The sequence below is a fragment of the Lepidochelys kempii genome, chromosome 2 (genome assembly GCF_965140285.1).
Source record: "Lepidochelys kempii isolate rLepKem1 chromosome 2, rLepKem1.hap1, whole genome shotgun sequence".
Lineage (NCBI taxonomy): Eukaryota > Metazoa > Chordata > Testudines > Cheloniidae > Lepidochelys > Lepidochelys kempii.
In genome coordinates this window covers 91,152,008-91,178,796 of record NC_136381.1, presented here as the reverse complement: position 1 = coordinate 91,178,796, position 26,789 = coordinate 91,152,008, and the positions used below count along the sequence as shown (strand labels likewise).

General features: G+C 40.9%; 3 protein-coding genes across 19 annotated transcripts in view; 2 read left to right on the top strand and 1 right to left on the bottom strand.

Annotated features, from left to right (window-relative positions):
• The window catches only part of LOC140906847 (uncharacterized), a 32,117-nt gene extending 29,367 nt beyond the window's left edge, over window positions 1-2,750 (top strand). For 5 of the 8 annotated variants that reach the window (XM_073331628.2, XM_073331630.2, XM_073331632.2 and 2 more), the window contains one exon: window positions 1,462-2,746. In XM_073331628.2, coding sequence (XP_073187729.2) covers window positions 1,462-1,608 — 147 coding nt within the window. In that variant the 3' untranslated portion in view covers window positions 1,609-2,746. Of the gene's footprint in view, window positions 1-558 lie in introns of all 8 variants that reach the window. The other 3 variants (XM_073331624.2, XM_073331626.2, XM_073331625.2) reach the window with 3 other exon arrangements.
• A 541-nt stretch (window positions 2,751-3,291) lies between these two features.
• MPPE1 (metallophosphoesterase 1) lies at window positions 3,292-25,339 on the top strand. 6 transcript variants are annotated; one of them, XM_073331618.2, is made up of 11 exons: window positions 3,292-3,789; window positions 4,311-4,394; window positions 9,354-9,743; window positions 11,445-11,553; window positions 12,624-12,727; window positions 14,356-14,436; window positions 17,600-17,708; window positions 19,581-19,655; window positions 19,757-19,879; window positions 20,672-20,812; window positions 21,891-25,339. In XM_073331618.2, the coding sequence occupies exons 3-11, from the start codon at window positions 9,463-9,465 to the stop codon at window positions 22,071-22,073; spliced, it is 1,206 nt and encodes a 401-aa protein (XP_073187719.1). In that variant the 5' UTR covers window positions 3,292-3,789; window positions 4,311-4,394; window positions 9,354-9,462; the 3' UTR covers window positions 22,074-25,339. The 6 variants fall into 6 exon arrangements, with proteins under 6 accessions (XP_073187719.1, XP_073187721.1, XP_073187722.1 ...); XM_073331620.2 differs by lacking the exon at window positions 4,311-4,394 and having other exon boundaries at window positions 3,292-3,764; XM_073331621.2 differs by lacking the exon at window positions 4,311-4,394 and having other exon boundaries at window positions 19,584-19,655.
• Window positions 20,814-26,789, bottom strand: part of GNAL (G protein subunit alpha L) — a 317,300-nt gene continuing 311,324 nt past the window's right edge. For all 5 annotated transcript variants that reach the window (XM_073331612.2, XM_073331614.2, XM_073331613.2 and 2 more), the window contains one exon: window positions 20,814-25,650. In XM_073331612.2, the coding sequence (XP_073187713.1) occupies window positions 25,504-25,650 (147 nt within the window). In that variant the 3' untranslated portion in view covers window positions 20,814-25,503. The remainder of the gene's footprint in view (window positions 25,651-26,789) is intronic.

Below are 26,789 nucleotides of genomic sequence, written 5' to 3'. Positions count from 1 at the left end.
CACAGATGTAATTCATAAAATCAAAGTGGCTGAGAACTTAAAAATTGCACAGTAAAACAGGGAATCTTAATGATGATTGAATTTGGTGATATTCTGAACAAAAAGAGCTCTCAGCCATGCTTGTAGCTGTTTCTGTCTTCTCACACTGACTCAACAGACATTGTAGGCTTCCGAGTGACACACAGAGTAACAATTGTAGAATTTTATTATACAGATGACTACAAGATGTGTGTAGCAGGTTACAAAACCAACACTGACTCCCTTCTCCAAAGCACTTAGTCAAAGTAAAAACAAGAGAAGAAAACAGTAGAATCTGGAGGCATCTTTATCATGTAATCTCTTTTGAAAGTAGTAGATTCTGTGTCACCGTTCGGGCTAGAATTCTGGGTGATTACATTCTGTCTACTATTGCTATACTTCCTCTGTAAGTGATTTGGATATGCTGTTCTTTTACTGTCCTAAACTCTGGAAGATTGCCTGTGCAAGTCATTACCTTGATTCCTCCATTTCTGAAATCCTTATCCATACCTTAATCTCCTCTCTCCTTGACTATTGCAGTTCCAGTTTTTACGGACTCACTCCTAACTCTCAGCTCTCCAGACTCCATGATGTGTGGAATTCTGCTGTCTGGCTTTTGCAAATACAGGGAAATGTAACTACATTTCCATTATCAGACACCTCTTTTGGCACCTGATTCACTTTGAGATTCCTTTGAAACCCCTTTGTTTTTTAAAATTGTCGCTGATTTGTTCCCTGTGTCTTTGTGGACTTCGCTTTCTCTCTTGAATCCGTCCTCCTATCTCTGTCCACACCACTGGGTTTGTGTGACTACCTTTCCATTTAGAACTTCCTTTTTGTCTTTCTGCAACATTGACTCTTCTCTCCTTTGCTTCTCTCTTAATTTCTTTTGCTGCTATCATATTTTTTTATTTTACTTTCTATTATTTGTCTGTAAAATATTTTGAAACTGTTTGTATGAAAGTTGCTATATATATAAAAGTTGTAAGCTGTTGTGCAGTGTTGCAGTTAGCCACCACATCTCAGTTGAGATGTGGTTGCAGCCTCAGTGGTGACCAAAGTGATTCCTATGTGTATAACTTGAAGAGTACTCTGAGGGTACATCTACATGGCCCACAGCAGCGAGTGCCAGAGCCTGAGTTGATAAACTTGATGTCACTCTACTGCACTAAAAATGGCTGTGTTGATGTTCCAGCTCAGGCTCTGAAGCCCACCTCCCTCATCAGAGCCTGAGCTCTGTCCCAAGCTGCAATGTACAGCTGTTTTTAGCATGTTAGTGGAAGTTTGAGTGTATCGACTCGGGCTGAGAGACTCGCTGTGTCTGTACCCTGAGAAGTAGGCTGAAGCAGGGGAAAATTTTGAGGTATGACTATAACCTTCCAATGTCTAATGGGAAATGTAACTTTAGAAAAAAATAGATGAATACTGAATTTTCTTTTTTAGGAATTTTTCGACGAGATAGAAGATTTAAAGTATGCTCTACAAGAATCAATAAAACTGAATAATCAGTATGAAAAGTGCTTGAAACACATAAGTTCAACATATGGACTTGCTTTTGCCACACCTTTTGTAACTAGTAATAGAAATTAAACATTCCATTTAGATTTTTCATGTTGAATTCTCTCCCCAAAATACAGATCAACCTGGTTACCAGGTTAGCACTTCATTTTCTACAATAAAATCATGACTTTCTTGACTCTAACATGCAATTTTACAGTGTTATGTATCTTTTACTTGACTGTGTGCCTTTGTTATATAGTTTTTGAATAAACTGTCCTTTTATAATTTTGTTTTAGAAATTCAGTGGTTCTGCTTCATTTGTTTGAAATGGATGTTGCAGGAATAAATAATGTGCATTTTTTTATAATCTTTGTATTTAAATGTGACTAATTGTCCAGCTTTGGCATTTTATTATGATAGGCTTCATGGGCTTAGTCTTCAATTGTGGTAGAAGAAAGATCAATGCAGCTGAGGAGGGGCATTGCAAAGGTGGTTTTAAGGTGCTGTGCAGTCAGATCATTTGGGTGCAGGGGAGCAGGAAACAACCTGCCCCACTCTCCAGGGTGGGAATTGCTACAGTAGTTCTTTGCTACTTGAGCTTCATTCCAAGCAGGCAAAATCTCTGGAGGATTAGTGGCCTGGCTTTAGGGTTACTTTGTGCTAGCAGTTTGATATAAAGCTGCCCTAACACAGCCTAGGATCTGGCCTATTATTTGTAAATTCACTGAGGACCCAGTAACCCCAAATTCCTAGTTTGAAATGGTCCAATGAAAATTTTACCCAGATGTTCCTAACTACTATCTTATTCTATGTGTTTGTTTACTCTTTGCATGGCATTTTTTTCCTTATTAAATAAAACATGAACTTTCTGTTCATCAACTAGCTGGTTTCTCAAGAGTGTTGTACAGAGAGACTCTTGGACAGATTTGAGGGAGGAGAAGGTAGTTGCTTTACCAAGGTAGTTGCTTTAGTTGAGGGAGGAGAAGGTAGTTGCTTTTCAGTTTTGGGAAGGTTCTCCTCCATATAAAGGGCAGCATGGAAGAAGGTGTAGAGATGTTATAGTAAAATTCTTTATTTTTCCCAATTTTTAGGGTGTCCCATATGAATCTTTTACCATTGTAAAAATATACAGCGAGGAGGAATAAACATGGTCATCTGCAATTTGCAAAGTCTGCTGAATAATGCAGAAATCTTCATTATAATACATTGGCTCTGCCTGAGCTATTTAAAAAGAGTCAAGAAGGTGAAAACCCTGCTGTCCCTTTTATCATGCTATGTTAAAACTTTCAAAACTATATTGTGTCATCCCAGTCTCTGCTCTTTTAGAATGAGAATAAGTGCAAGTCCTTTAACCTTTCCTTAATTAGATTCTTCATCAAAAGTCTAGTTCTAAACAACACAATCATCTACCTTGGGATATCTAGTGGCAATATGGTTGTCCTTTAATATGGTTAAATCGTAATTCCATTTGGCAGTGTGATGGGTCTAACTGTGTGTTAACTGTGACCTTCAAATCGTTCCAATGCTACCTGTCAGAAAACAGCTCTCCTGTAACCAGGTCTGCAGACATGGTGTGGATTTACTGTGGATCAATATACTACACCCAGTCTTCCTCGAAATAGCTTTTACAGTGGGAAAAAAGAGCAGCTACAGCTGTGAACCAGCATTTCAGCAGTGGTTGAAAACAGCCAACCAGAATTCAGCTGCAGCTGGCCAATGACGGAACCTCTGGGTTGAAAGGTAAAACAGCCAATCCGGATCAGGGTTGCATTTGGCTCGGAATAAGAGATGTCATGCCGCCTTCCTGGCTGTTAGTGCCAATGGTGCTCGGCTGGTCTCGCGATGCCCTTTCAGTAGAAGCAAACCGCAACCCAGAAGTGTGTGCGCGGATGAGACACCTGCGGCGGCGCTCAAATCTCCAGCGCAGCCCCTAGACTAGCAACAGCCAGGAGCAGAAACGCTGGCTCACGTGCAGAGAGGATCCCCCCCCAATCTTTTGGGGGTATTGTTTTCTGCCATTGCTGGTGTCCTTTAAATGGCAGTTTTCCACCGAGAAGGGAATTTTCGTGCACCTCGCTTTTGGGTGTATTTTCCTGGATTATCGTTTGACGGAGGACTCGGCTCTTTCATCCCCTCCTCCCCCTTTGTAGCTCTTCGCGTGCAGATGCACTAGGGAAAGTTGATGTGTAAAAATCTCTTAATGAAGAGAGGCTCCCGGAGAGCGGTTGAACAATGGTTATGAAACTGTAGGTTTTATTTGCCCTTTTTCTGGTAAGCATGGCGTGGATTTGTGAATGCGAAGGGTCTTGAGGTTTTTTTGCCTTCCGTCTTTTACGTGCCTTAGTGCAACTCGAGTAATTTACGAACATTTTCTATTAAATTATATAATACTTTGGCAGCCCTTTGATAGTTTGTGGTTCCTCTGTAACAATCGGTACAGTAGGAAGTAAAGCTGCAACTCTGGTATTAGAGGTAGGTACGATTTGCACGGTAAGGCTTTGTGTGGTATGTGCCTGCCTGACAAACGTTTCTGTTTTACACTTGTCTGTCCAGTATGGAACATGCAGAGATCCTGTGGCTTTATAATGCTGACTTTGATTAAAATGCTAGGTAAGAATGATGTTAAAACAAAGGTAATTCAGCCTCATTTGTAGCTTCACAGCTTAGTGAGTTTGGAAAGTGGCCAATGCCTTTTTTTTTTTTTTTTTTGAAGCAGAGATTAGAGGTTTTTCTGGAATTGTAGTTTACTTTTCCAGTCATCTAAGTATACTTTATTGACCTGTTGTTCACAGATCTTTAGTTTCTGTGGTTCTGATGCGGTATGTCCTGAATGAGGCCAGCAATGATGCTTTCATCATGGAGTCCCGGTTAGAAATGTAAGCAATATGAAGAAAGACCTGACTGGCTGAAAGAAGAATGACTTTTTTGTTAACTCACTCTGTTGTGAGTTGTTTATCTGCTGCTTCTATTAAGACCTCCTTATTCCCTTCCCGCCCCAGTAATTTCAAATGTCTATTAAGGAAGTTGGAGTTTTCACTAAAGGAAGGGGAAGGGAAAGTAGTTCCTCAAAGCTTATTGTTTCTGCTTGTCCTGATTTTTATGTGAAGTAGCTTGCAGTATGTTTACAAAAACAAAAAATCCACCATCTTGATTCGTCTGAGGGTAGGAAGAACTTCCCCTAAAGGTCTTTTATCCACCATTGGGTGGATAAAAATGGATTCCCCTCTCCCCTCCACAAATTGGATTTTAAAAAATGTACATTTAATGTTTTTTTTAAAATCTATTTAAAATTAAATTTGAAAAAAAAACTATATTAAGAACTAAACTTACTGCAATCATTTAAATGAAACATTCAAGCAGTACATGTTTGCTGCTGAAGTTTTAAAGAAACACCACTGAACTGCTGGATGTTCATTCAGTTAGCTCATTTCAGTGACTAGTTCATTCAAAGTTGAAAAAGCAGAAAAGCTTATTGTGCAGAAGGATGAGATCTATTCGTTCTAAAATTCTGAAGTAGATATGCAGAAACAATCCATTCTCTCATGCACATTGTCTCTTTTTTAAAAATAAATCAGTTAGCTTTAAATGCAAAACATGTTTTGATAAACTTACTCCCTCCCCCCCTTATGTATACAGCACATTTAAGGTAGCCCTATATTCAACTGATACTATTTGAAAAAACTGGTTTTGTACACTTTTAATTGAATTCCAATTTCCATCCAAATGGAAGTAAAAGGAAGTTCTTCACTCAGCTCACAGTCAACCTGTGGAACTCCTGCCTGAGGAGGTTGTGAAGGTTAGGACTATAACAGGGTTTAAAAGAGAACTGGATAAATTCATGGAGGTTAAGTCCATTAATGGCTATTAGCCAGGATGGGTAAGGAATGGTGTCTCTAGCCTCTGTTTGTCAGAGAATGGAGGTGGATGGCAGGAGAGAGATCACTTGATCATTACCTGTTAGGTTCACTTCCTCTTAGGCACCTGTCGGTAGACAGGATACTGGGCTGGATGGACCTTTGGTCTGACCCAATATGGCCATTCTTATGTTCTTATGCTGCTTGACATAAATCACGAGTAAAAAAATTAACCATAATCCAGTAAAAGCATCATTCATCATTTTCCAACATAAATATGTAAACATTAAGAATCTGAATACATGTATGTTAAACTATATAATTTCTTGTACTAAATCTATAAATATTTATTTACCCTTCTGGTTAAGAAGTGCCAGATTTAGTGTGAAGACTATATTTCCTAGCAAATCAACATGTTTTAATGTTGATCAGCTTTTCTTTAGGAAGACAACTAAAAAGAACAAATGCAAAACAAGATTAAAATCAAAGATTTAAATTAAAGTTTCCTGCTTGCGGATTTTAATCAGTCTATTCTAACTGTTAGGGAGATTTTTGTTCCTCCTTCTGAAATATCTGGTACTGGTCTCCATCAGACACAAGGTACCAGATTAGACAGACCATTGATTTGCTTAGTGTTGTAATTCCTGTGGTTCCTAAATTTAATTTGGGTGTAGAAATTTGGATTGCTGTGACCGTTCTTGTATCATAATTGAGGAATATGATATGACTATGCATTTTCTTCATAATATGGCGGCTGTGTGAGGTAATGACCCTATTCATAGTGTGAAGAAAGGGAGGAAAAAAAAACAAGTTTTAACAGAGGTGACAACAAACAGAAAAACAAAAAGGATGTTTAGCATGTATTTGGGTGTGCATGGAGCTGTCTCCCATATGAAACAGGATTGTGGAAGCTATTTTTGTGCTCCTAATCTATCCTTATGTAGTTGAATGAACAGAAAATGTGCATTTGTAGGTTATTTTATTGTAGCTGTTTGAGTGTTTTCTATCATCTAATGAGTGAGCAGTTGCTGGATTTTGAGGTTTTTGCCTTTGCATTGTTTCCTGCACTTCTCTAAAGCACATAGCAAAGATTGACCCACTACTGTTAACATATTAAAGGACGTTGAAAAAGTGTAGTGCTTGACCAGACTGATGCCTGTTTGCTGTCTTGAAAAGATAATGTTTCTAAATATTGGTAAAATTTCAAAAATCCGTGTTTGAAAAGAGATAACTTCGTGATCAGGTGTAGGCTTTCTTGAGAAAGTAAGAGGCTTGTGGCATGTTGCCAATGTTTAATTTCCTTTAAGGTAGGGACTTATGGAGAGGCTGCCTGGCATACTGGTTTTAGAACATTTGTAGTGGAAAGAGCTGAATTCTGTCCTGATTCTGTCATTGACTTTGTACTGACTTTGGGCAAGTCACTGACCCTTTCAAAGGGGTTCCTTACTTTTTAGTTGTCCAACGTATGGGCTGGTGTTCAGAAGTACTGATTACTCAGAATTCCAATAAAATATAGCCAGAACATCTGAAAAATGGCTATAGGCATGTCAGACCAAGCCATGGAGGATTCAAAAATTAGTGTACACCTTTGAAATGCTTGTTTCTCCATCTGGGTAATGGTGCTGACCTGCCTTTTTCAAAGTATTTAGAAATCTATAGATACTTAGTACTTTCTTTAAGCCTTTTATTACCATTATTTGTCTCATAATACTTCAGAGCATAGGAAAGCAAATAATGAAATGTCCAATTCTCATCTTTAAAAGAAAGTGTGCGTGGTTTGTTTTTTTGTTTTGTTTTTACAGCTTTCCCATTAACATTGATTTAAATTTCCATTAATAAGTATTTAGAGAAACACTGTCACTTGTGCTCCTGTCCCAGTTAATACAATCAAAGTGGATATCTCTAAAAGCAGGTGCTTCAGGTATGTTGTGCTATCTCCTAAGTGAAATCCTGGGAGAGGCTGCACATGGAGGACTAGGTATTTTGCTCTAAGGTTAACCTAGCAGCCCTCCTTTCCTGTGGGACTGCAGTCCCTCTTGCTATTTCTTGCAGGTACTTGCCTCAGAAAGAGAGTATTTTTCTGCAAAGACCTGTTGAGGAGGTGGTATTTTGAAAGTGCTGGCATTTATTCTCTAAAGAGAGGGAAAGAGCTTCTCCCCTAGATATCCAGGAAAAGGTCCACTCTCAGGCCTTTTTGGATTTTCCTTTACTGTTGTTAGTCTTGGATGCTGCCAGATTTCTCTCACTCAGGGTGGAGACTTCTTTGTTTTGGATTACGGTTAAGACAGTTTGAAAAAGTAATCTCTGGAAGGAAAGACTTTTTATGTGTCAGAGACTTTGAAATCTTCTGAATTTCCCCTTTAAAAACGCTGTCACCCCCAGTCATCTGTTCCTCCTTACTGCAGACTTCTAGTAGATTTCCTTGAGGGTGTGGTAAACTCATTTAACCTGTTAGGTTTTCACAACGTGAAATTAATTGAAGTCAGTAAATCTTATTGAATTTGAAATCCTATTAAATTCTGGTGACTGTGCCAGAAAGCAGTCACATTTGCCATAGTGTGTTCTGGGATGATTTGAATGTGAATATATTTGGCTGCTCTCTCTTCCCATCTCAGTGCCTCCTATACACCATTATTATTTTATTAGTAGTAGTACTAGAACATGTTAAGCTTCCAGGGTGAGCTGTACCTTTGTCCCCTCACTCAATCTCTCCATAGACAGTGCTTCCAAATGACAGGCTAAGGCTTATACTTCTCTTAGGGTGGAATCCCACAATCCAGCCCACTGGTAGACAGGGTCCCCTAGTCCCAGCATCTCAATTCACTAACCCTGTGTCCTCAGCAGGTCCAGCTGGGTTTTGGCCCTTGCTATAGACTTCCCTCTGGGAGCCTGTGACCAGTATGAAAGTGCAGTGACTGAATAGCCTCTTCAAAACAAAGTAGCCACTTGCATGGTGAAATTAAAGGACACTTGCTGGACAAATTTCCTTTTCCTGGTTTTCGTTTTTTAGGCCTATTCTAGCAGAGGTTAAATAAAATGGACCAAATTCTCCTCTTGATTACAGGTATGCTAACTTGCTTCACTACACTGGGACCATTCTCCTCTTCTAGCCCACGAACTAGTTTCAGCGTTGAGTGACTCAGAGCAATATAAGCACTCTCTTTGGGCCCCGCTAACTGGAAGTGCACAGTTGTCTGACTCAGATAGTAGAATATGTGTTCTAGCCCTTTCTTTGGTTTGCTGTGCCCATGTGGCAGCTTAGCTACAGGATGGTGTTAGGGAAAAATGTCATGACCTAGGCTGTAACCCAGTTGCATAATGTGGTTTTATAACTATGTTGTCCCATTCACACTACAAACAATAAAACCGTATTAGAAATATAACATACAACTGTGGGCAATTAGAGATTTGTGTAGAAGAGTGCTATGCCAAACTCAGTACTGGAGAGTAACAAGCAAATAACTGGTTCACTTTATTTTACTATTTTTTATTTCTATAGAATCTTGCATCTTAAGATCTCAATAATTTTATAATGAATTTAGCTTTGGAGCGCTCTGTGAGGTAGAAAAGTATGTTACTGAGGCAAAGAGACCTTAAGTGAAATTTTTCCTGTGGTAGAGCCAGAAGCTGTGGCTCCTAGTCCTCTATTGTCTTAGACACACACCTATTCTTCTTCAGAACCAATTTACAATTAGAGGATTGGGGGAAGGAGTAGTGTGGTTTGAGTAGCCTGAGCTTGTCATAAAGACCAGGATGGATTTTCAGATTTCCTTGGGAATAATCTGATTCCTTTGTCTGGGAAAACAACTTTGCCTTTGTGATTCTTGTTTTTAGTTACAGGGCTCCAAGGCTTTCAGAATACTGGTAGTAATTTAATAGGAATTGGGTTGTGACTTTTCATCCTGTAAATGAGCTGTACTTGATTATTAATGACTGGAACACTGGGCTTGTAGATATCTTTTTTTTATATTGCTTCTGCAGGGATTCTGTACTGATGTGGAGACCATATGAACCTCTGATTGGACCCCACCATTTTCTGTTGTACGAAGGAGGGTGCTTTGACCCCGGAGAATAACTTCTATAGGCTGACATGGCAACGATGAGATCCAACTTGGGCATTATGAAGATTCTTCACTTGAAGAAGAGAGGCTGTTTTCTGCTGAAGCTTTTGTGTCTGGTTGCCTTGGTGTTAATCTTTTGTGAATTCTTAATTTATTATGTGGTGATATTTCAGTGTCATTGGCCAGAAGTTAAAATAGAAGCTCACAGGAGCAGCAAACAGTCTTCGGCTTCTGTCTTGAAGGCCATGTTTTTATCTGATACCCACCTGCTTGGCGAAATCAAAGGGCATTGGCTAGACAAATTAAGAAGGTAAGAACTGAATTTAGGGAACATGTTGTAACCAATTTTTAAAGGCTTTATCAGAGCCATGTATAAGCAGTAGTAAATGTAGTGGCATTTGTGGCAAGTAGCCAGTCTGGCTTCTTACTTGCTTATCTGAATTACGGGGGAAGAGAATAATGGAGGGTTAGTGAATTAGACTGTGTTTAATCAGTGCAGTGTCTGACAGACCAAGGCTAGTGTTGCTGGTGTATTGTGCTGCCATAAGCTTCTGAGTACATTGTCTGTCTCAAAGAATCCTTTGCAGTTTATAATAATACTTATAAGTTATACAGTGCTTTACAAAAATGAAGTAGTTAATCTCCACAACCCCCCTGTTAGTAATAGTATCCCCATTTACAGGGGTGGGGGAACTGATAGTAATTTGTCCAGTGTCACACTGAGTCAGTGTCAGGGCCAGGACTAGGATTAAAATCAAACTCTCCCAATCCCATGCCTAATCCACTACACCACATTGCTTACCTCTTGTAATCCACAGAGAAGCAGAACTTTGAAGGAAAGTATCTATTTTTCCATGGCAGGAGCTATGTGACTGAGTGGCATCAAATTAAATCTCTACTGAACATTCTTTTATCTTTTAATAACTATAAATGTACTTAAAGGAAGAGTTGGGGAGAGTGAGCTCAAGCCCTGATAATAGAGTGGAGTGAGGGAGGTGGGAGTCGCCCAGTGAATGCTTTTAGATATAGTGTCCCTTCCTATGTGACCTTGCATTGTCCATTAGATGAACTGAAAAAGACTTCCTTATTTTTTCTACTTCAGCATTGGAAAATTTCATGTGACATTAAGACAGCTTATAACATTTTCAGTTATGTGCTCAACCTAGAGAAAAAGCTATTACTAATAGGAACTACTAAATATAGGTAGTTACTACCTATCAGTATGGGACGGGGTCACATGATATAGTAGTGTAAGTCTACAATATTTCTGCCAAATTCACTGGTTTTACGTTTAATCAGAGCAGAATCTGGCTTATTCTGTGTCCCAGCAGAAACCTTGCTCAGATCACTGCAGGATGAAATTTACTAAAGGAAGACTCATCCCCACGGGACTCAAAACAGTGGCTTGACCTTGTATAGCAAAGTTGCTGTCTGTCTTATGCACGCTAGGGTCAGCTCTATCAACTACCCTTTTGACACAATTCATTATAATGTTTTATCGAAATGGAAATTTGTTACCCATATCTAGCAAATAGCAGTATAGTAACTTACTCATTATAAATTGTTTTATCTGGAGGTCTAATTTGTGTCATTGGTTAGATGATTTGTAATGATGTTTCAATATCCAGCCTGGGGGTTTGTTCTGAGCAATCAAAACCTTTTGCTGCAGGAACAGATGCATTCGGTCAAGTGTGTGCGATTATTCAACATACTTGCAACTGATCAGTTTTTACATGCTTTGAAAATAACCCATTAACTTGTGATAAAAGGTTGGTATCAGCACTTTATGTATGATGTCCCATGAGCTGGTGCTGATCATGGTTTATGTTGGGGGGGGGGGCGGGGGGATGGAGGGAGAGCAGGGAGGTAGCCCAGGAGCTGGTGTTTCGGAGTAGCTCTTTCAGTCTTTGAGCGGCTGCTTCACTTTTCTGTCAGGCAAGACCTTGTTTAATCAGAATAAAGGATCAGGCAGTTAAGAGAGTCTATTGATTTGATGCTTCTTGTTTCTTAGGGAATGGCAAATGGAGAGAGCCTTCCAAACTGCCTTGTCATTACTGGTGCCAGATATTGTTTTCATACTAGGAGACGTCTTTGATGAAGGAAAGTGGAGCTTCTCCCAGGTAAAAGGTCCCCATCTACTGGTTTTTAGTGTCCTAAAATGCTGTACTGTTTTAAAAGAAATGGGGTTTCCTGGAAATAAATGGCATGCAGAGCAAGCCAGGCTTTATTTGATTTTCGTCTTCCACAATATATGTATTGCGGATTTGTAGGCCATGACACTCCTTTCTAGTGCAGTCACTGCAAGGCAGTTGCACTCCAGTGTGAGTGGAGGGTATGTGTGGGCACAAATAAGATCAGGCAGTAGGCGTAGTCTTTTGCATTGAGTTGGACTCCAGCACCCCTACACTCCTACTCTCTTACACTTGAGTGCAAGGTTAAGAGGAGGCAGGCTGTGCGCCAAGAATGTGCATGTCTGGGGAGATACGAGTTAAATGTGATCCTCTTCATGCTTATGAGGTACTAAAGCTGTGAAAAGGAGAAATCTACTTAATCCCCTGCTTTTAGGAGTGTATGGAAAAGAGGTAACATTTATAAATGTTTGTGGCCACCGCTATGATGCTAGGTGTAAACACTGACAGGCTACTAGCATGAGTGGCCAACTGTTCAAACTTTAAAATGGCAAATGACTAACCTTTTACTTTAAAAGGCATTATTGGCCTTCTGAAACCCAAAGAAGTGCATTGCCTAGTGTATTAAAGCTGTTGACAAATGAATTTTGCAAATATAAACAAGGGAATCAGTCAGGCCTGTGCATTACTGGGTATTCGTGTTTGGGGCTCTGACCTTCCTGATAGCTGGTCAGAAAGTTCTATTTGTGTCACGTATTCTAAAGCCAGCTAATAATTGTTGTTGCAATATTAATGACACTAATAGCAATTTTAATATCGTCCATATTCCATTCCTAGAGACTATACAGTGGATGCTGCTCTCATCTTGGCAGTGGTAGTTTCCAGTGGCTTGACTACAAACTGAAATTTGGTGATTCTCCCTGGACTTGATTTTTCCAATAGCTTCTTTCTCCTCTCCCCAGCCCAAACACATAAAACATGAAAATCTCAAAGTGGCAGCCTACTGTTAAGTCCTTTCATAGTTCTCTTCCACATCAGCAGTTTTTACAATTTTCCTGCAGGCCTGGGCAGATGATGTCAGGCGGTTTCAGAAAATGTTCCGGCATCCAGTTTGCACTGAGCTAATGGTGGTTGTTGGCAACCATGACATTGGTTTTCACTATGAGTAAGTATTTCAGAAAAATTCAGTACGCTGTCAGGTATGAAATGTCAAAATGTAAACAGTAACTCAGTATTGCCAGCCTCAAGAGATTGGTCCCAAAGTCAAATGTTGGTTTTTAGTCTGACTTTTGACTTTAACGCCTCTCTATTCCTCTGCCAATGTGTGTGTGAGAATTTTAGGTTGAAGAGTCAATGTTTAATACACACTTCTCTCTGGCTGCTCAGATGGAGCTTCCACTTCCCCTCCCTCAGCTCCTAAGATAGGGCAACTGCCATCCATTTCCTATTACTGTCTTACTTTCTCTCCTGCTGGATGAGGTCTATGAAAATGAACATCCAAGAAACACAAAGTGCTTTTATGTATCAAGTCCTCCTATTAAGGATTTATGTGAGCTGAAAGATCTTTACATGTACGAATGTCTTTACAGCATCTCCTACCTTGCTAATTACTGCAAAACCCCACTCAGAGCTTTCTGTATCTCAGTGCAGTAATTATAAAAACAGTCCTTATTTTTTTTAAATAATCAATTCACATTGAAAGCATTTCAAAAATAATTTTTAAATCAGACTTTGTCTGCATAACTTTGATCAGCTACATTAATAGATCGATTATCCAATAATTGGCACAAATAAGTTCGCCTTGGATTTGTCTGCCCTGGACCCGGCAGCACCGGTTCTCTGCCTCCTGCCCCCACGCTCTCCTGGGAGGAGCGGCTGCCAAGTCTCAAGCACTGACCTGGTAATGGGTTTGTGAGTAGTTGGAGAAAAGCTGCTGCTGCTGGAGCTGAGTTGGGTGTAATGCGATTGGGCCCCAGACTCAACAGTAGCTTTTTCCTGACTCCTTCCCTCCCTTACATCTTTCTCTGTGTCCTGCTGTCCCAGAACCCTCTCTCTGCTACCACTGAGAGCGCGCCAATCCATACATGAAGGCAGGGCTCAGTGGCAAGGGCAGATCTGTTTTCCTCAGTCCCAGAGGCTCTCACTTGAGCTCTGCCTGCATGACCAGCCCTGAAAATTGTATGCAAGGAGTGGCTGCTTGGCTCTTTGTGGGAGTATCTCCTGCAGGTGCCCTAATCCACTGACTCACCACTAATTCACAGTCCTGAGTAACTGTTGGCTTCCATGTGAATCAGTTTTTTTATTATCTAGGCTTTTGTCTTCAAGCGTCAGTTAAGATGGGCTGGGTTACATTTTTAGAGCCAGACCTTGGGTGTAGCTCATGTGCACAGAGTGAGAGTTAGGAGTGCTCTGTAAAGGTGGCTTCAAGGTCACATCATGGTCAAGCTGCTGCTATAACTCATGCTGTGCTGCAGTGACCCAAGGTATTGGGAGGTATTCTGCCCCATTCCCTACTCTCTCAGCATCAGAGAGGGTGATTTGCATCTGTTGTATTTCACGCTGTGCTTGTATTGGGGGCTATCCTCCCTGGCTTGGTCATGCTTGCTTTGGGGCCAGAGTAGACTTGAGAGAGGCTGTATCGATCCCATAGAGAATCTCAGTTTTAAGGTCTAAGCTGGATCATGGAGCAGTACCTGTTTGGGAGTTGCCTTTTAAATCTGTAACACAACTATATAAAATGACTTGTAATGGCAAGTTTCTGAGCATCCTACTACTCTTATCTTTTAAACACAGAATGACCGCTTACAAGTTAAAACGGTTTGCAAAAGTTTTCAACTTCACCTCCGGAAAGCTAATAACCCGGAAAGGGGTAAAGTGAGTATAATTTTTTCCAACATTTTGAGCTTTTTCATTGTTTTGTTTAAGCTTTTATTTTCCTGAACCCATTGTAGCTTGTTTTCATGAAGATTTGTTAAACATAAAACATTGTTTACTCCCAAGAAACTGGTTTATAAGTACTATAAAGCTGTGGTCTCCAACGTTTTTATGCACAAGATCACTTTTTGAATTTAAGATCAACCCAGGATCTGCCCCTCCCACTTTTGCTCGCTCTCCCCCACCCTCACTCACTTTCTGGGGCAGGAGGTGGGGATGCGGGAGGGGATGAAGGCTCTGGGCTGAGGCCAAGGGGTTTGGAATATGGGAGGGGGCTTCTGGCTGAGCCTGGGGAGGGGGTTGGGGTGCAGGAGAGGGTGCGGGCTCTGGGAGGGAGTTTGGTGCAGGAAGGAGCTCTGGGCTGGGGCAGAGTGTTGGGATGCGGAAGGTGGTGCAGGCTTCGGCCAGGAGGTGCTTACCACAGACCTGCTCCTGGTTGGCAGCGTGGTGGGGCTCAGGAATGCTGCCTGCCCACCCGCCTGCCCCGGCCCCATGCTGCTCCTGGAAGTGGCACATCTCTGCAGCCCCTAGGGACGATGAGGGACAGTGAGTCTCCGTGCACTGCCTGTGCCCGGCCAATAGGAGCTGCAGGGACGATGCTGGGGGCGGGGGCAGTGTGCAGAGCTTCCTCCCCTCACCCTTGCCCCCAGGAGCCTGAGCCCCGCCATGATTTTAGTGGCTGGAGATAGTGATCAACTGGCAGAGGCTCCAGGATCGACCAGTCGATTGCAATCAACTAGTTGGTGACCCCTGCTGTAAAGGGAGCTGTTTTGAGCAAAATGACTTTGCAACTCTTCAGTGGAAAGAAAACAATTCAGAGGATTTAATGGCAGTCATATGTGCTCTGGAGCACAAGAACAGACTTGTTGGGTTTGTGTTCTTTTGCTTCCAACCACTTACGGTGACCACTGGCTGCCAATCTTAAATGAGGAAAGTGGTTGAGTGAAATGCTCAACATTTAAGTATTAAAATTTAACACGAGTGAAATGTCCTCGCTTCTTCAGTTCCTGAAACTCATGCCTTATTTATGGAACATAGTAACATAGCACCTGGTCCTGCAACTCTTATTCACGAGTGATCTTGACTAATCACCTCAGCAGAGCTCGGCCCACAATGTGTCTGTCATCGTATTGCCAAGCTTGTTCCTTCCTTTAGTTTTATCAATTGGTTAGAGAAACTGTTGATAGCCCAGTAAATATTTCTGTATTTGCTTAGCGTGTTCCTTTGTTCTGGGTGTACATACTGTGTAAGGAAGTGCAGTGGGAGAAGAGCACTGGATCCACTGAAAGACATCTTATCAGAATTTTTTTTGTCAGATAAAGTGAAGGGAAATACATCGATGTGTATATGGTCAGACTATAATAATTCACAAGAATGTAGGAAATAAAGGCTACAACTGTATCACTTAATTTTTTTAAACATTAAGCAAGTATTCTAAACAGGCTGGAAGTGCTATATCACCCATGAAAGAAAGAAAGTGTGCTTCATGCAGGCTTATGGGGAAAATAGACCCCAGTTTAATACAACCCTATATTACTCAAGTCTGGGACCCCAAACACACATTTCAGCTAACATTTTAAAAATAGTGCTTAAACAGGGCCTAACATCCTCTCCTTACTCCAGCCTGTGTGTACAGTACCCAATTGACCACCTGCTTGTTGAAATGAGTTTTCATTGTTAATAGTGCTTGGTAAATGTGTTCTAGAGCACTAATACAAGAAGTAGCTATTTAGTGGAAAATGCTGCCTGCAATTTAAGATCTGCTTTTTACCAGCAACCCTTCCATGATAAAATCTAGCTCACTTTTGAGTATAAGCACACCACTGTTCCCTCCTCCTGCATGCTGAGTTGTGACTACGTCTCTTCTCCATCAGCTAGCAGGCTGTTCTTCTAATAGAAAAATAAGTGCCTATTTATACTTGTGACAGGGAAGAGCCTAGCAGCAAGAAAAATTCAGAGTTTATTTAAAAGCTGTAACGAAGACAGAGTTAGGTAAGTATAGTGAAAGCTTCCCTACCCTGCTTTGCCAGAGACCCCATGGATAAGAGAGAGTTATCTTTAGGTGTGAATCAGACCAAGGGCTTGCCTACACAGTGCCAGAAGGATGTATGTTGTGCTCTAACTGCCCGGCGAAGATGCTTCTTGCACACTCTACAGGGCACCTAGTTCATGTCAATATAGAATGTGAACAAGGTACTTTTTAGAGCATGCCAGCAGGGTGGCTGGAGCGCAGCATGTTAGAGTGTTTTACAAATCTCACCCCATTGGTGCACTTTGCTGGCAAGCTGTAGACAAGGTCCAGGTTCATTTCCCTGGGCAGAGGCTGCCAAATGCAGTATAGCTTTGCTTTAACATTGCTCACAAAGCCTCTCTGGCTTCTGAGCTACAAGTGCCAATGCAGCTTCTCACCTTCAGATTTCAATGTTATGGATTACTGCACTGCAAGAGGATATAATTTTAAACAGTACCTCACAAATTGTGTGGATATTGGATTAGTCACAGCACCTAAACTTTGCTGTGCAACCCAACTGACTAGATTAGTGTCTAACAATAAAACAGGTGATCATGGAAAGCTGTGGTAACATGCAGTATCAGTATGTAAGAGATGCGTCTAGTGCAGCGATTCTCAAACTGTGGGTTGGGATCTCAAAGTGAACAGGGTTGCCAGGGCTGGCTTAGACTTGCTGGGGCCCAGGGCTGAAGCCCAAGCCCCACCACCCGGGGCCGAAGCCGAAGTCTGAGGGCTTCAGCCCTGGGTGGCGGGGCTCAGGTTGCAGGCCCTCTGCCTGGGGCTGAAGCCCTTGAGCTTCAGCTTTGGCCCCCCTGCCCAGAGCAGTGGGGCTCGGGTGGGCTCAGGCTTCAGTCCCTGCTCGTGGGGCCATGAAGGGGGTGATAGTGCAATGAAGTTTGAGAGCCCCTGGTCTAGTGTGTGGCCCAGACCCAGTCATTATTGAATTTAGTTGATACACTTTGAGTTTTGTATCTGACTTATGAACGTTTGCTTTTTTTTTTTTTTTTTAAATAGAAGGGCTTCATCTCTCACCTTGAGTGTCTGGAGACCTAACAGTTGTCTTTCCCCCATTCCCTCTCTGTTCTCCCCCAGTTTTGTCATGGTGAACAGTGTTGCCCTGGAAGGTGATGGGTGCACTATCTGCAGCAGAGCAGAGGCAAAGCTCATGAAGCTTTCTCATAAACTGAATTGCTCTCAACAGGTAAGAGTCCAATAGTCCATTCACTGTAACGGCAGAGTTGGTGTTGCCGTTACAATCAGGCTGGAAGTCAGATTCTTCTACACTGAAAAATCTCAGTCTCTAGTTTGTGTTTTGTCCTTCCTCTCATAGTGCTTGGGGCCTTGTCTCCTTGATCATTCTTACCTCCATATTCACGGTGGATTTCAGTGTGCATGTTGCTGACTCCCTGCCCCGGTCTTTCACCTCCTGTAATCTTGTCTGGCCTGTGATCTCTGCCAGCAAAATCCTGTAGCCCTTTTCTCTGCCACATACACTGATCTCTGCTCTTGTAAGGGAGCCAGCATAGTCTAATGTGGGGGTTGGCAACCTGCGGCACCTGAGCTGATTTCTAGTGGTACTCTGCTGCCAGCCGGGGTACTGGCCACCAGCCCCGCTGCTGGCCTGGATGGACAGAACCCCAGGCCGGCAGCGGGCTGAGCAAGGCTGGCAGCCGGGGCCCCAGACTGGCAGCATGGGCGGCAGATAGAACCCCAGACCGGCAGCGCCCTGAGCCGCTCAGCCCACTGCCAGTCTGGGGTTCCGTCTGCTGGCCCCGCTCAGCCCACTGCCAGTCTGGGGTTCCGTCTGCTGGCCCCGCTCAGCCCACTGCCAGTCTGGGGTTCCGTCTGCTGGCCCCGCTCAGCCCATTGCCTGCCTGGGGTTCCGTCGGGGCGCCCCTGTAAATGTAAAATGTATTACTGGCACGCAAAACCTTAAATTAATGAAGACTTGGCACGCCACTTCTCAAAGGTTGCCGACCCCTGGTCTAATGGATAGGCAGTCTGGAGACCTGGATTTTGTTCCTCGCTTTGCCACTGACCTGCAAGTCACTTCATTTCAATTTCTCCATCTGTAAAATTGTTAATGGTTACTCTGATTTGTAAAGCACTTCAGGATCTAAGTATTATTCTTACATGGACAGGGCCTTTTTCTATCTACCTTTTGCCTGTCATGTCGTCTCCTAACCTGAGCGCTCATGCTGCTTTTCAGATGTACTCTTTTTGAACACTCCTCCCTGTCTTGACCAAATTAATTTGTGAATTTACCTTAAGAGAACTTCCTTCCACTACATCAATACAATTTAAGTAAAAAGAGTATCAAACCACCCCATTTCCTCTTTCCTGTCTTAATGGAACCCTTTGCATCCTTGATTGTGAATTTTACTTTCATCCCTATGTCCTGGATCCGCGGACTTGCATGTTGCCATTATCCGTCCAGCACTGTCTCTGAATACTACTAATTTGATTCCCACCACTGCTGAACTCTTCAAGCATGCTTTTATATCCTCTTGCCTTCTCTACAGCCACTCCAATTCTCTGTGGTTCAGCATGTTCTGTAAAGTGTTGCTGCCACCGTCTGATATGTACAGAGAGTGTAATTGCATCCATGGCATCCTTGAACAATTTCACTCTCCTTGTTCATTAGAGTCCAGTTGTAAATTGTCAGTCTTAATTTTTAAAACATTTCATGAACTTGCTTCTGTTCACCTAGCTCCATTCCTGCAGAATCTGACCTCTGTGTGATGTGCTCTGAATCACCTGCCATTTGGAACAGACTTCCTACACAGCACCAGCTCTCTTCAAATCATCCCATCATACAGCTTTTCTCTCTTACCTACACTTCTTAATTTCTGTCCTCTGATTTTACTCTGTAAGGCCTCATGATTAGTTTCTCTGACAGACATTGTAAACAAGTACTTTTTGCAATAATCCTTATGCAATACTAGTTCCTTTGAGGAAAATATCTTGCATGGTCTTCAACTTTGCATTTCTGTCCTGGCCCTCCAAGCAAGTAATAAATACAGAGCTAGTGCTGCACAGACAAGATTACATTTGTCTGGCTTGATTTTGTTAGCAGGAAGAGAATCATTCCAAGAAAAGATGCAGTGATGTGGAACAGCTTCCAGCTTCAGAACCAATCCTTTTACAGGTGTGTTGGAGATTAGGTGGGCAGGATTTCACCATATTTATCACCATTTTATAAAAGGCTGCGTTAACTAACAACTGGCTCTTGCTCTGAATCCCTGTCAGCATTACCCTCTTTACAGAAGAAATGACGCTGAATGTGCTGGGGAAGATTCTGCTCTTCCAGAGGAAAAGAACATCCCATTTAAAGAAAAGTATGATGTACTTTCTAGAGAGGCTTCACAAAAGGTTTGGTAATTTAACAACTTTATTTAATATCACAGTAACTTTACAGCTCTTCCTGAAATCCTTAATTATGTATATAATATTGGAAAAAGCAAATGCTAGCTGAGATAAGCTGAACACGCAGCTCCTCCTGGTTTAGTGAGGCCTGGGGGAGACTGCTGATAGACCTGCTGGGCTCTCTGTTTGGTTCCACATGATAAATCCAGGGACACTCAGTTTGCTGCAGAGCATTTATCCTCAGTGTAGCATTTTGTACTATACGTAAAGTTTTAGAGTATATGGGTAACCCATTTTTAGTAGGACTAATAGAAAAAGTCAGTGATCTTGTCCAGGGCTCTAAAAATACTACTTTTACTGACGATAAACAAAACATTCCCAATAAATTAAATGGGCAACAGAGATTTTTCCTACAGCAGAAATGTTTGAGGGCAGATCACCTCCAAATCAGGGCTACACTTCATTTAAGACCGAGCTTTTCCATTTGTGTTGCTAAAGACTTGATACTAAGTGTTGTTCAGATTCATAAGGAATTTAACCTACTATAGTAAAATGTTACAAAATACCACCCTGTTTTTGTGTAAAAGGTCAAATAAGGTGATTTAATATTAAAATATGAATATTGTATTAGTGGAAGACACAAGGGTTTCACAAAATACTCTGCAAAAACAGTAGCCCAAGTAAAAATATGGAAGGAGAGCCCGTTGGAAGCAAAACTAGATATTAAACTGTGATGACTTTAAACATAAATTCAAATTAACCTTTCATGTTTGTAATTTTGTACTGTTTCCAATATAGCTGTTATGGTGGTTTCATCCCCGTTTGATTCTGAGTGGCCATACCCACAGTGCATGTGAAGTGTTGCATAATGGGAAGATTCCAGAAATCAGTGTCCCATCGTTTAGTTGGAGGAACAGAAACAACCCTAGTTTCATCATGGTAAATTTAAAGATTTTTATTTTTGTCAGGTAACTTTCATAAATATAAATCAACATGGCAATCAGCTATTTATTGAACTGCTGCTACCTGTTTGTTTTGTTTAAAAAGGCAGAACACCCGCTCTCCCTCAAAACCCAACATTTACCTAATACACTGCATCCACTTTAAAAAGCACATCAGGGGAGCCACACAGGTTGTGTGGTACAAGGAAGTGCTGTTAAAGGTCTATTTTGTATATTCGTAAAAAGCATGTGTAACGGAGTTTCTTATAAAGAGGGTGCAGGGTAAACTATTGACTTGTAAAAAAAAAAAATCATCAGTACCACGCACTGAACAGTAGAAAGGCTAGTTTTGCTTGGCTGATTTCTCTACTATGAAAATAAGACCATATCTATCTCAGATTTCTACATGGCTTTCTTGCCTTTCAGACTCACCCATTAACCACTTCAGAGAGGGCAAGTTCTCGTATGTCTTCTGATAATCTGCCTCATTAGTTTCAATTCACATGTTTTCTAATTTTCACTTAGAATGTTGGTTAAGCTCCATCAGATAGTTCCAATGAACAGTATCTTCTTTATTATGGAGAAAACAACCAGTTTTACAATCATTCACGTTTTTGAAAAGTTCTGTTTTAAATAGCAAAACCTAAAATCGGTTTGTTTACTTTTTCAGCATCTTGTGGCATGGGAAAAAGAAACTCAAATCTCATTGCTCTTTGGTTTACACTCTTTAGTCCATAGACAACACCACCCAGTCCCGTCTCAATCCATGTATTTTATTTAAGTGTTGGCATGTTTCTTTTGTTAAGTAGTCCTGCTTTTACCAGCTGCTAGGTATGCAATCAAGTGCTTTTGCCTATTTGATTTTCCTTAAAGTGGTTGCTATCAAACCATGCACCTTACCTCTGCGGCATGTCTAGTCTCCAGTGCTACAGGGAGTGGACTGACTGCATGGCATTGGTACTATATTAGTCCAGGTTCCGCAACCTACTGTAGAACTTAGCTGTTTTTGATGCAGAATCACTAAACCTATATCCAACCTCTTAGCAACAGCATGATGGTCTTTCTTTCTTTTTCAGGGCAGCATAACACCAACCAACTTCTCCCTCTACAAGTGTTTCCTTCCACTTGAGAGCAGAGTGGTTACTATATACTGTATAGCAGGGGCTCTACTGGGGGTACTGATACTAGCTCATCTTCAACTTCTCAGTCCACCTTTTTATTTTGCTCAGCACTTAATCAGGAAGCATAAAGCAGTATGAAGAGCCAGACATCTGCATTCAGTTACTGAAATACCAAAGCTGAGAACAGTCAAACATCAGACTATATTCATGCCAGCAAATGACCTCACTGGATTGTTAATCCGAAGGCGGGTCACATTTACACATACCATAGAAATCCTACACAGTTGATATGACTACTACAGGATAAATAATTAACTGAAATGAACTGTTTTCATGCTGTACAAAAATACAGTATTCTACAATCAAATGAGTCCATTTCGTTGCTATAATTTTTGTATCAAATATGTATACTAAAAGTTTGTAACTGTACATTATGTAAATCCTACATCCTCAGCACTTGTCTGCACTAGTATGTCCTACCCGGGAGGAGGCATAGTCTTTCAAGCTGGAACCATCCCTGTATGTTTTATTGCTACATGCTCTTCTAATGGGATAGATACATCAGCGGATTTCCTTAGCATTTCTAAGCTGTCACGCAAAAAACTGTTGCTTGGGAGAAATCCCTGCTGTGTTAGTTAGTAGTTGGAGATTGTAATCCCCTGTTTGCCAGACCATCCTTCCACCCCTCCAGGGTCTACTTGCCAAAACACTTCAGACCTTCCAGAAATTAGGGGTGGAACCTCTCAAGCTGCTCTTCTTAATAAAATGTGCTATGATAAACTACAGGGCCCTATTGCACCCTCGAGGTCAGCGTGGAGAGGTTTTCCCCAACAAAGGTGGTCAGATACTGCTGCAGGAACATTTTCCCATTGCTTCATGCTGGAGCCACATGGGGGACCAGGTGCATATTAAGCCCCTGTAGGATTCCAAAAGAATGTTAACAAAATTTGGTTATATTAATGCAGAGCCAGCTTTGAGCTGTAATGTCAACTTTAATGGAGTTTTGGGGATTGCTTCATAGGGGAAAGCTGTAGCAGCAGAGCTCCATTGGAGCCACAGCAATCCTCAGAGCTGGCGTAGCGCCTCCCAACGGGGTAGCTAGGTTGCAAAAAATCTAGAAGCCAGAATCCCTGCTGCTTTGTGGGGACAGGATAGACAAATGCAATTACAAGAAAAACCGTAAGGAAATTCCACAGCAGGAACTAGTTTTCCTTTTGGTGTTCCTGCAGAGGCAGGGGTTTTTAGCCTACAGGGGTGGTTTGGTTTGCCTACTTTTTCTTTTATTCATTCCCACTTTTTAAAAGGTAAATTTTGCATGTTTCTAAAGTAATTTTGGAAGGTGTGGAAATCTATGCATAACTGGCAGTGGTAGATTTAGGGAATTATACCTATTACTAGCTAACCCCTGCCTTTCACTTCCTAGGAAATACATAACTGCATTTCAAATATAGAAATATCAAGACTATACATCCTACTAGCAATTTCACTTGGAAGGATAATCTTACAAAGATACTGTACTGTCTCTAAAATTATCCTATTTTAAAATAAAATTTCTCTAATTTAATTTTAAGTAACAGAGGACTGGGTTTATAAACAACACAAATCATGGCTGTATTATAAAAATCTGATTCATAGTGTGTTCCTGAAAACAACTCAGATCTTAATTTGTCCCTAAAATTTAAAAACAAAGGATGGAGATAGTCCAAGGAGTGATTAAACAATCTATGAAGTAATGTAGGCTAACACTTCTCTAGGTTTCTGTTATTGCAACTGTAATTTTAGACATTTGTACAGGTTATCTTGGACACAGGAAAAGTATATACTCACAGAGACATAAAACACCTATGTATAAAATATAAAGCAGTGTTATAGTTACTAAAAAGGACATGCCTTATTGCTACAGCAATTCTTGCTTTTATATATTGTACTGTACCACAACTTGTTTTGAGAATGTCATTTGCATAAATTATTCAAGTTTGAGAAATATTCACACAGTTTGATTCTACAATATTTAAAATAAAACAATTTTCTAATGTCTCTTTATTAAAAGAGAAATAAAAATGTCATCTTGTAATTCTCTTAGGCCAGACACAAGGGTTTATACCTCCTCTCCCCCCACCCCCCATTCTTGCTATTTACTTGCACAATGAAAGCTGCTGTTGGTACAAAGATTGACGAGCTCTATATAATGGTGCTTTACACATTCACAATCGGCCTGTGCAATTGTGATGTACTATGAATGACCAAAGAATTACTAAACATATTTTCTAAAGTTAAAGGAAAAAAAATCCTTGATTCCCATTAAAACAACACCAGGTTGCAATTTGGACACTTGAATGAATTCCAATGTTTTAAAGCTGAGATTTCAAAAGAGAAAGGCATGTTGCTGCAACATCCGGTGACTGTAATACCTTACTTGAAAAGGTAAGTGGTTAATTTGCATAATTTATATTTTTCATACTAAAGAGCATTGTTTTTATATAAACCAGAAAAAAATCCCTAAACTCTACAGATAAAGTTCTTACCTCCAGTCACTGCTGCAGGTAAGGTTGACATCAAGCTGTACAGCGCAATCAAAAACATACTTACATCTTAGCTCATTTTACAGGTACAGCCATAATCAAGGCACAAAGATCTTCTACAAGTATTTTTCTTCAATAAAGTTGTACAAAATAATATTACATTTTACAGTCTGTACAATATAATAAACCAGCAGTAAAACAAAAAATATATATATATAGGGAGAGGACTGTTGTCCAAGAATGATCTAAACTAACCGGATCATTTGTGGACAGCACAATAACATAAGTGAGGGTGGTAAATTTTCTGCCTAGATGCAATAGGCTGAAAAAGTAGCTGTAATTCAAATGCCTGAGGTGTGTAGAGGCACTTAGCCCCAAAACCCCAGAAAAATTGCTTATCTTCACCATGCCTCTCATTATCTACTCTACTTCCTGTGCCAGTAACGGCTTAAAAGAGGAGGTCACTTTATCAGTTGACCTGCAACTCAGTAATGCTAAAAACTGTGACAGAGTAATAAATATTGTGGTGCTGCTACATTGTGTGTATACTTCCTCAACAGTATTTAGTAACCTGATACAAAGTGCATTATTCTTTTTTCACCCATCAAGTACTCTTAATATCATGGTAAAAAAGGGACCCACACAAGGATAGGTATGACTTTAGTGTCATCCAGCTGACATACCAGTTTGAACTAACATAACCTGCTGGAAAAAATTTAGCAGGTTATGTTCAATTAGCAAAAACAAAACCCAAAAAACAAACAAAACACACCTCTAAAGCAACAGAGGTAGCCAAAGGGCTTAGTGGAATGACAAAGAAGTGGCATATCAAAATAAAGCACACAAAAAGTCCCAAAAAGCATGGCGGAAAAGAAACCCAAACTTGCCGCAAACCAGCTCGAAGGCTAAATAATTAAGGTAAACAACCTGAAAAGACTGACATTTCTGCAGTATTTTCTTCCACCCTGTGTGGCATAGTATAAAGAGAGAGAGCAAGAGAATAAGGAGCTAAGTATTTAAAACCACAGGCTCCACGGTGATCCCAATCACAAGAGTTCATACTGGCGAAGATGCATTCTCTGAATGATGTCTCGACAATCGTTGAAAACTCTGCGGATGTTTTCTGTGTCCACTGCACATGTGAAATGTGGGTAGCAGTAATGCCTGCCATCTCCACTTGCTGTACTTATCCTCTGCAGAAAAGGAAGAGAACATATTGAAGACTGATTGCTCAGGGGTCTGTCAGCTCACTACAAGGGAATTACATTCCAAACACCTGCCCAGTTGTAAAAAGATTAGCTGTTTGGAGAGCAAGAGCCCAGTTTTCAGCACTGCCAGTTTGACTATCCAAACGCAAATCCTGGATGTGCCTATGCCTTCCAAAGATATTCCTGTGTTTTCATATGATACACACTGAAGAAATTTATTAAGTATAATTTAAGATTATAATCAAACATGCATATAAACACATTTAGCCTTTTAACAGGTTGGCTGCTGGCAATCTAGTGAAAAAGCCCCTGAAAGTTGACTTTCAATTCTTAGATACTGGTGCTTGAGAAGTTTTATAACCCAGGCCACTTCAACTGCTTTAGGCAGTAGCAGATTAGATAGCCATTTAGGAGCCTTGAATGTGGCTCTAGAGGTGTTGTTCAGTGATTAGACAGAAAACCCCAGGTTAGACAAAGAAAATGATATATAAGTGGGGTCTGTGAAGACAGATAGCAATGCCTGGGTATCTTTAGGCTACAACACCTTGCTCTTGCACCTCAGATGAAATTATCTCCAAATTAAAAAAAAAAAAAAAAGCTCCATTTCTTGCCCACAAGCCTAGGTAGCTTTACATTCTCTGAAGCAGCAAATCAGGGGATTCCAAGTGGGCTTGTTTTAACAGCCTTACTGACAGAGCATGTGAAAAATCTCTCAGTTTACAACGTTTTACTTTATAGAGATGTTTCATAGCTGCATTGTACTTGAGCAAGGCCCCATTCTCTTCCTAAGACTTGGACATTTATGTTTAGACATGCTAGAAATTACTAGTTTTCAGCATCTATGTATATGTAAGATAGAACCTTTCACTTCTAGGTCAATAGTTAAAATTATTATTGTTAAGCACCAACCTGATGATCAAACCCTTATGAACACAGAGGAATCCTGGACTGGTTTTAAAGTTTAGATGACTGAACTGGTCCTGTCTGATAGTTAATAGAACTCACTGCCAGCTAACAGCTGCAGGTAATATGGTTGGTTTTATAGTATAGCCCATCTACTAGGAGCTAGACCACGACCATCACAATTGGTACTCTGGTTATGTCTACAGAACATCAAAAGGCTA

What these genes read in the sequence shown, in the direction of transcription:
- MPPE1 (XM_073331620.2), top strand. Translation starts at nt 9,463, where the DNA reads ATGGCAACGATGAGATCCAACTTGGGCATTATGAAGATTCTTCACTTG. An exon ending in TGGCTAGACAAATTAAGAAG is followed by an intron (nt 9,744 to 11,444) that starts GTAAGAACTGAA and finishes CTTGTTTCTTAG; the next exon opens with GGAATGGCAAATGGAGAGAG. An exon ending in ATAACCCGGAAAGGGGTAAA is followed by an intron (nt 14,437 to 17,599) that starts GTGAGTATAATT and finishes GTTCTCCCCCAG; the next exon opens with TTTTGTCATGGTGAACAGTG.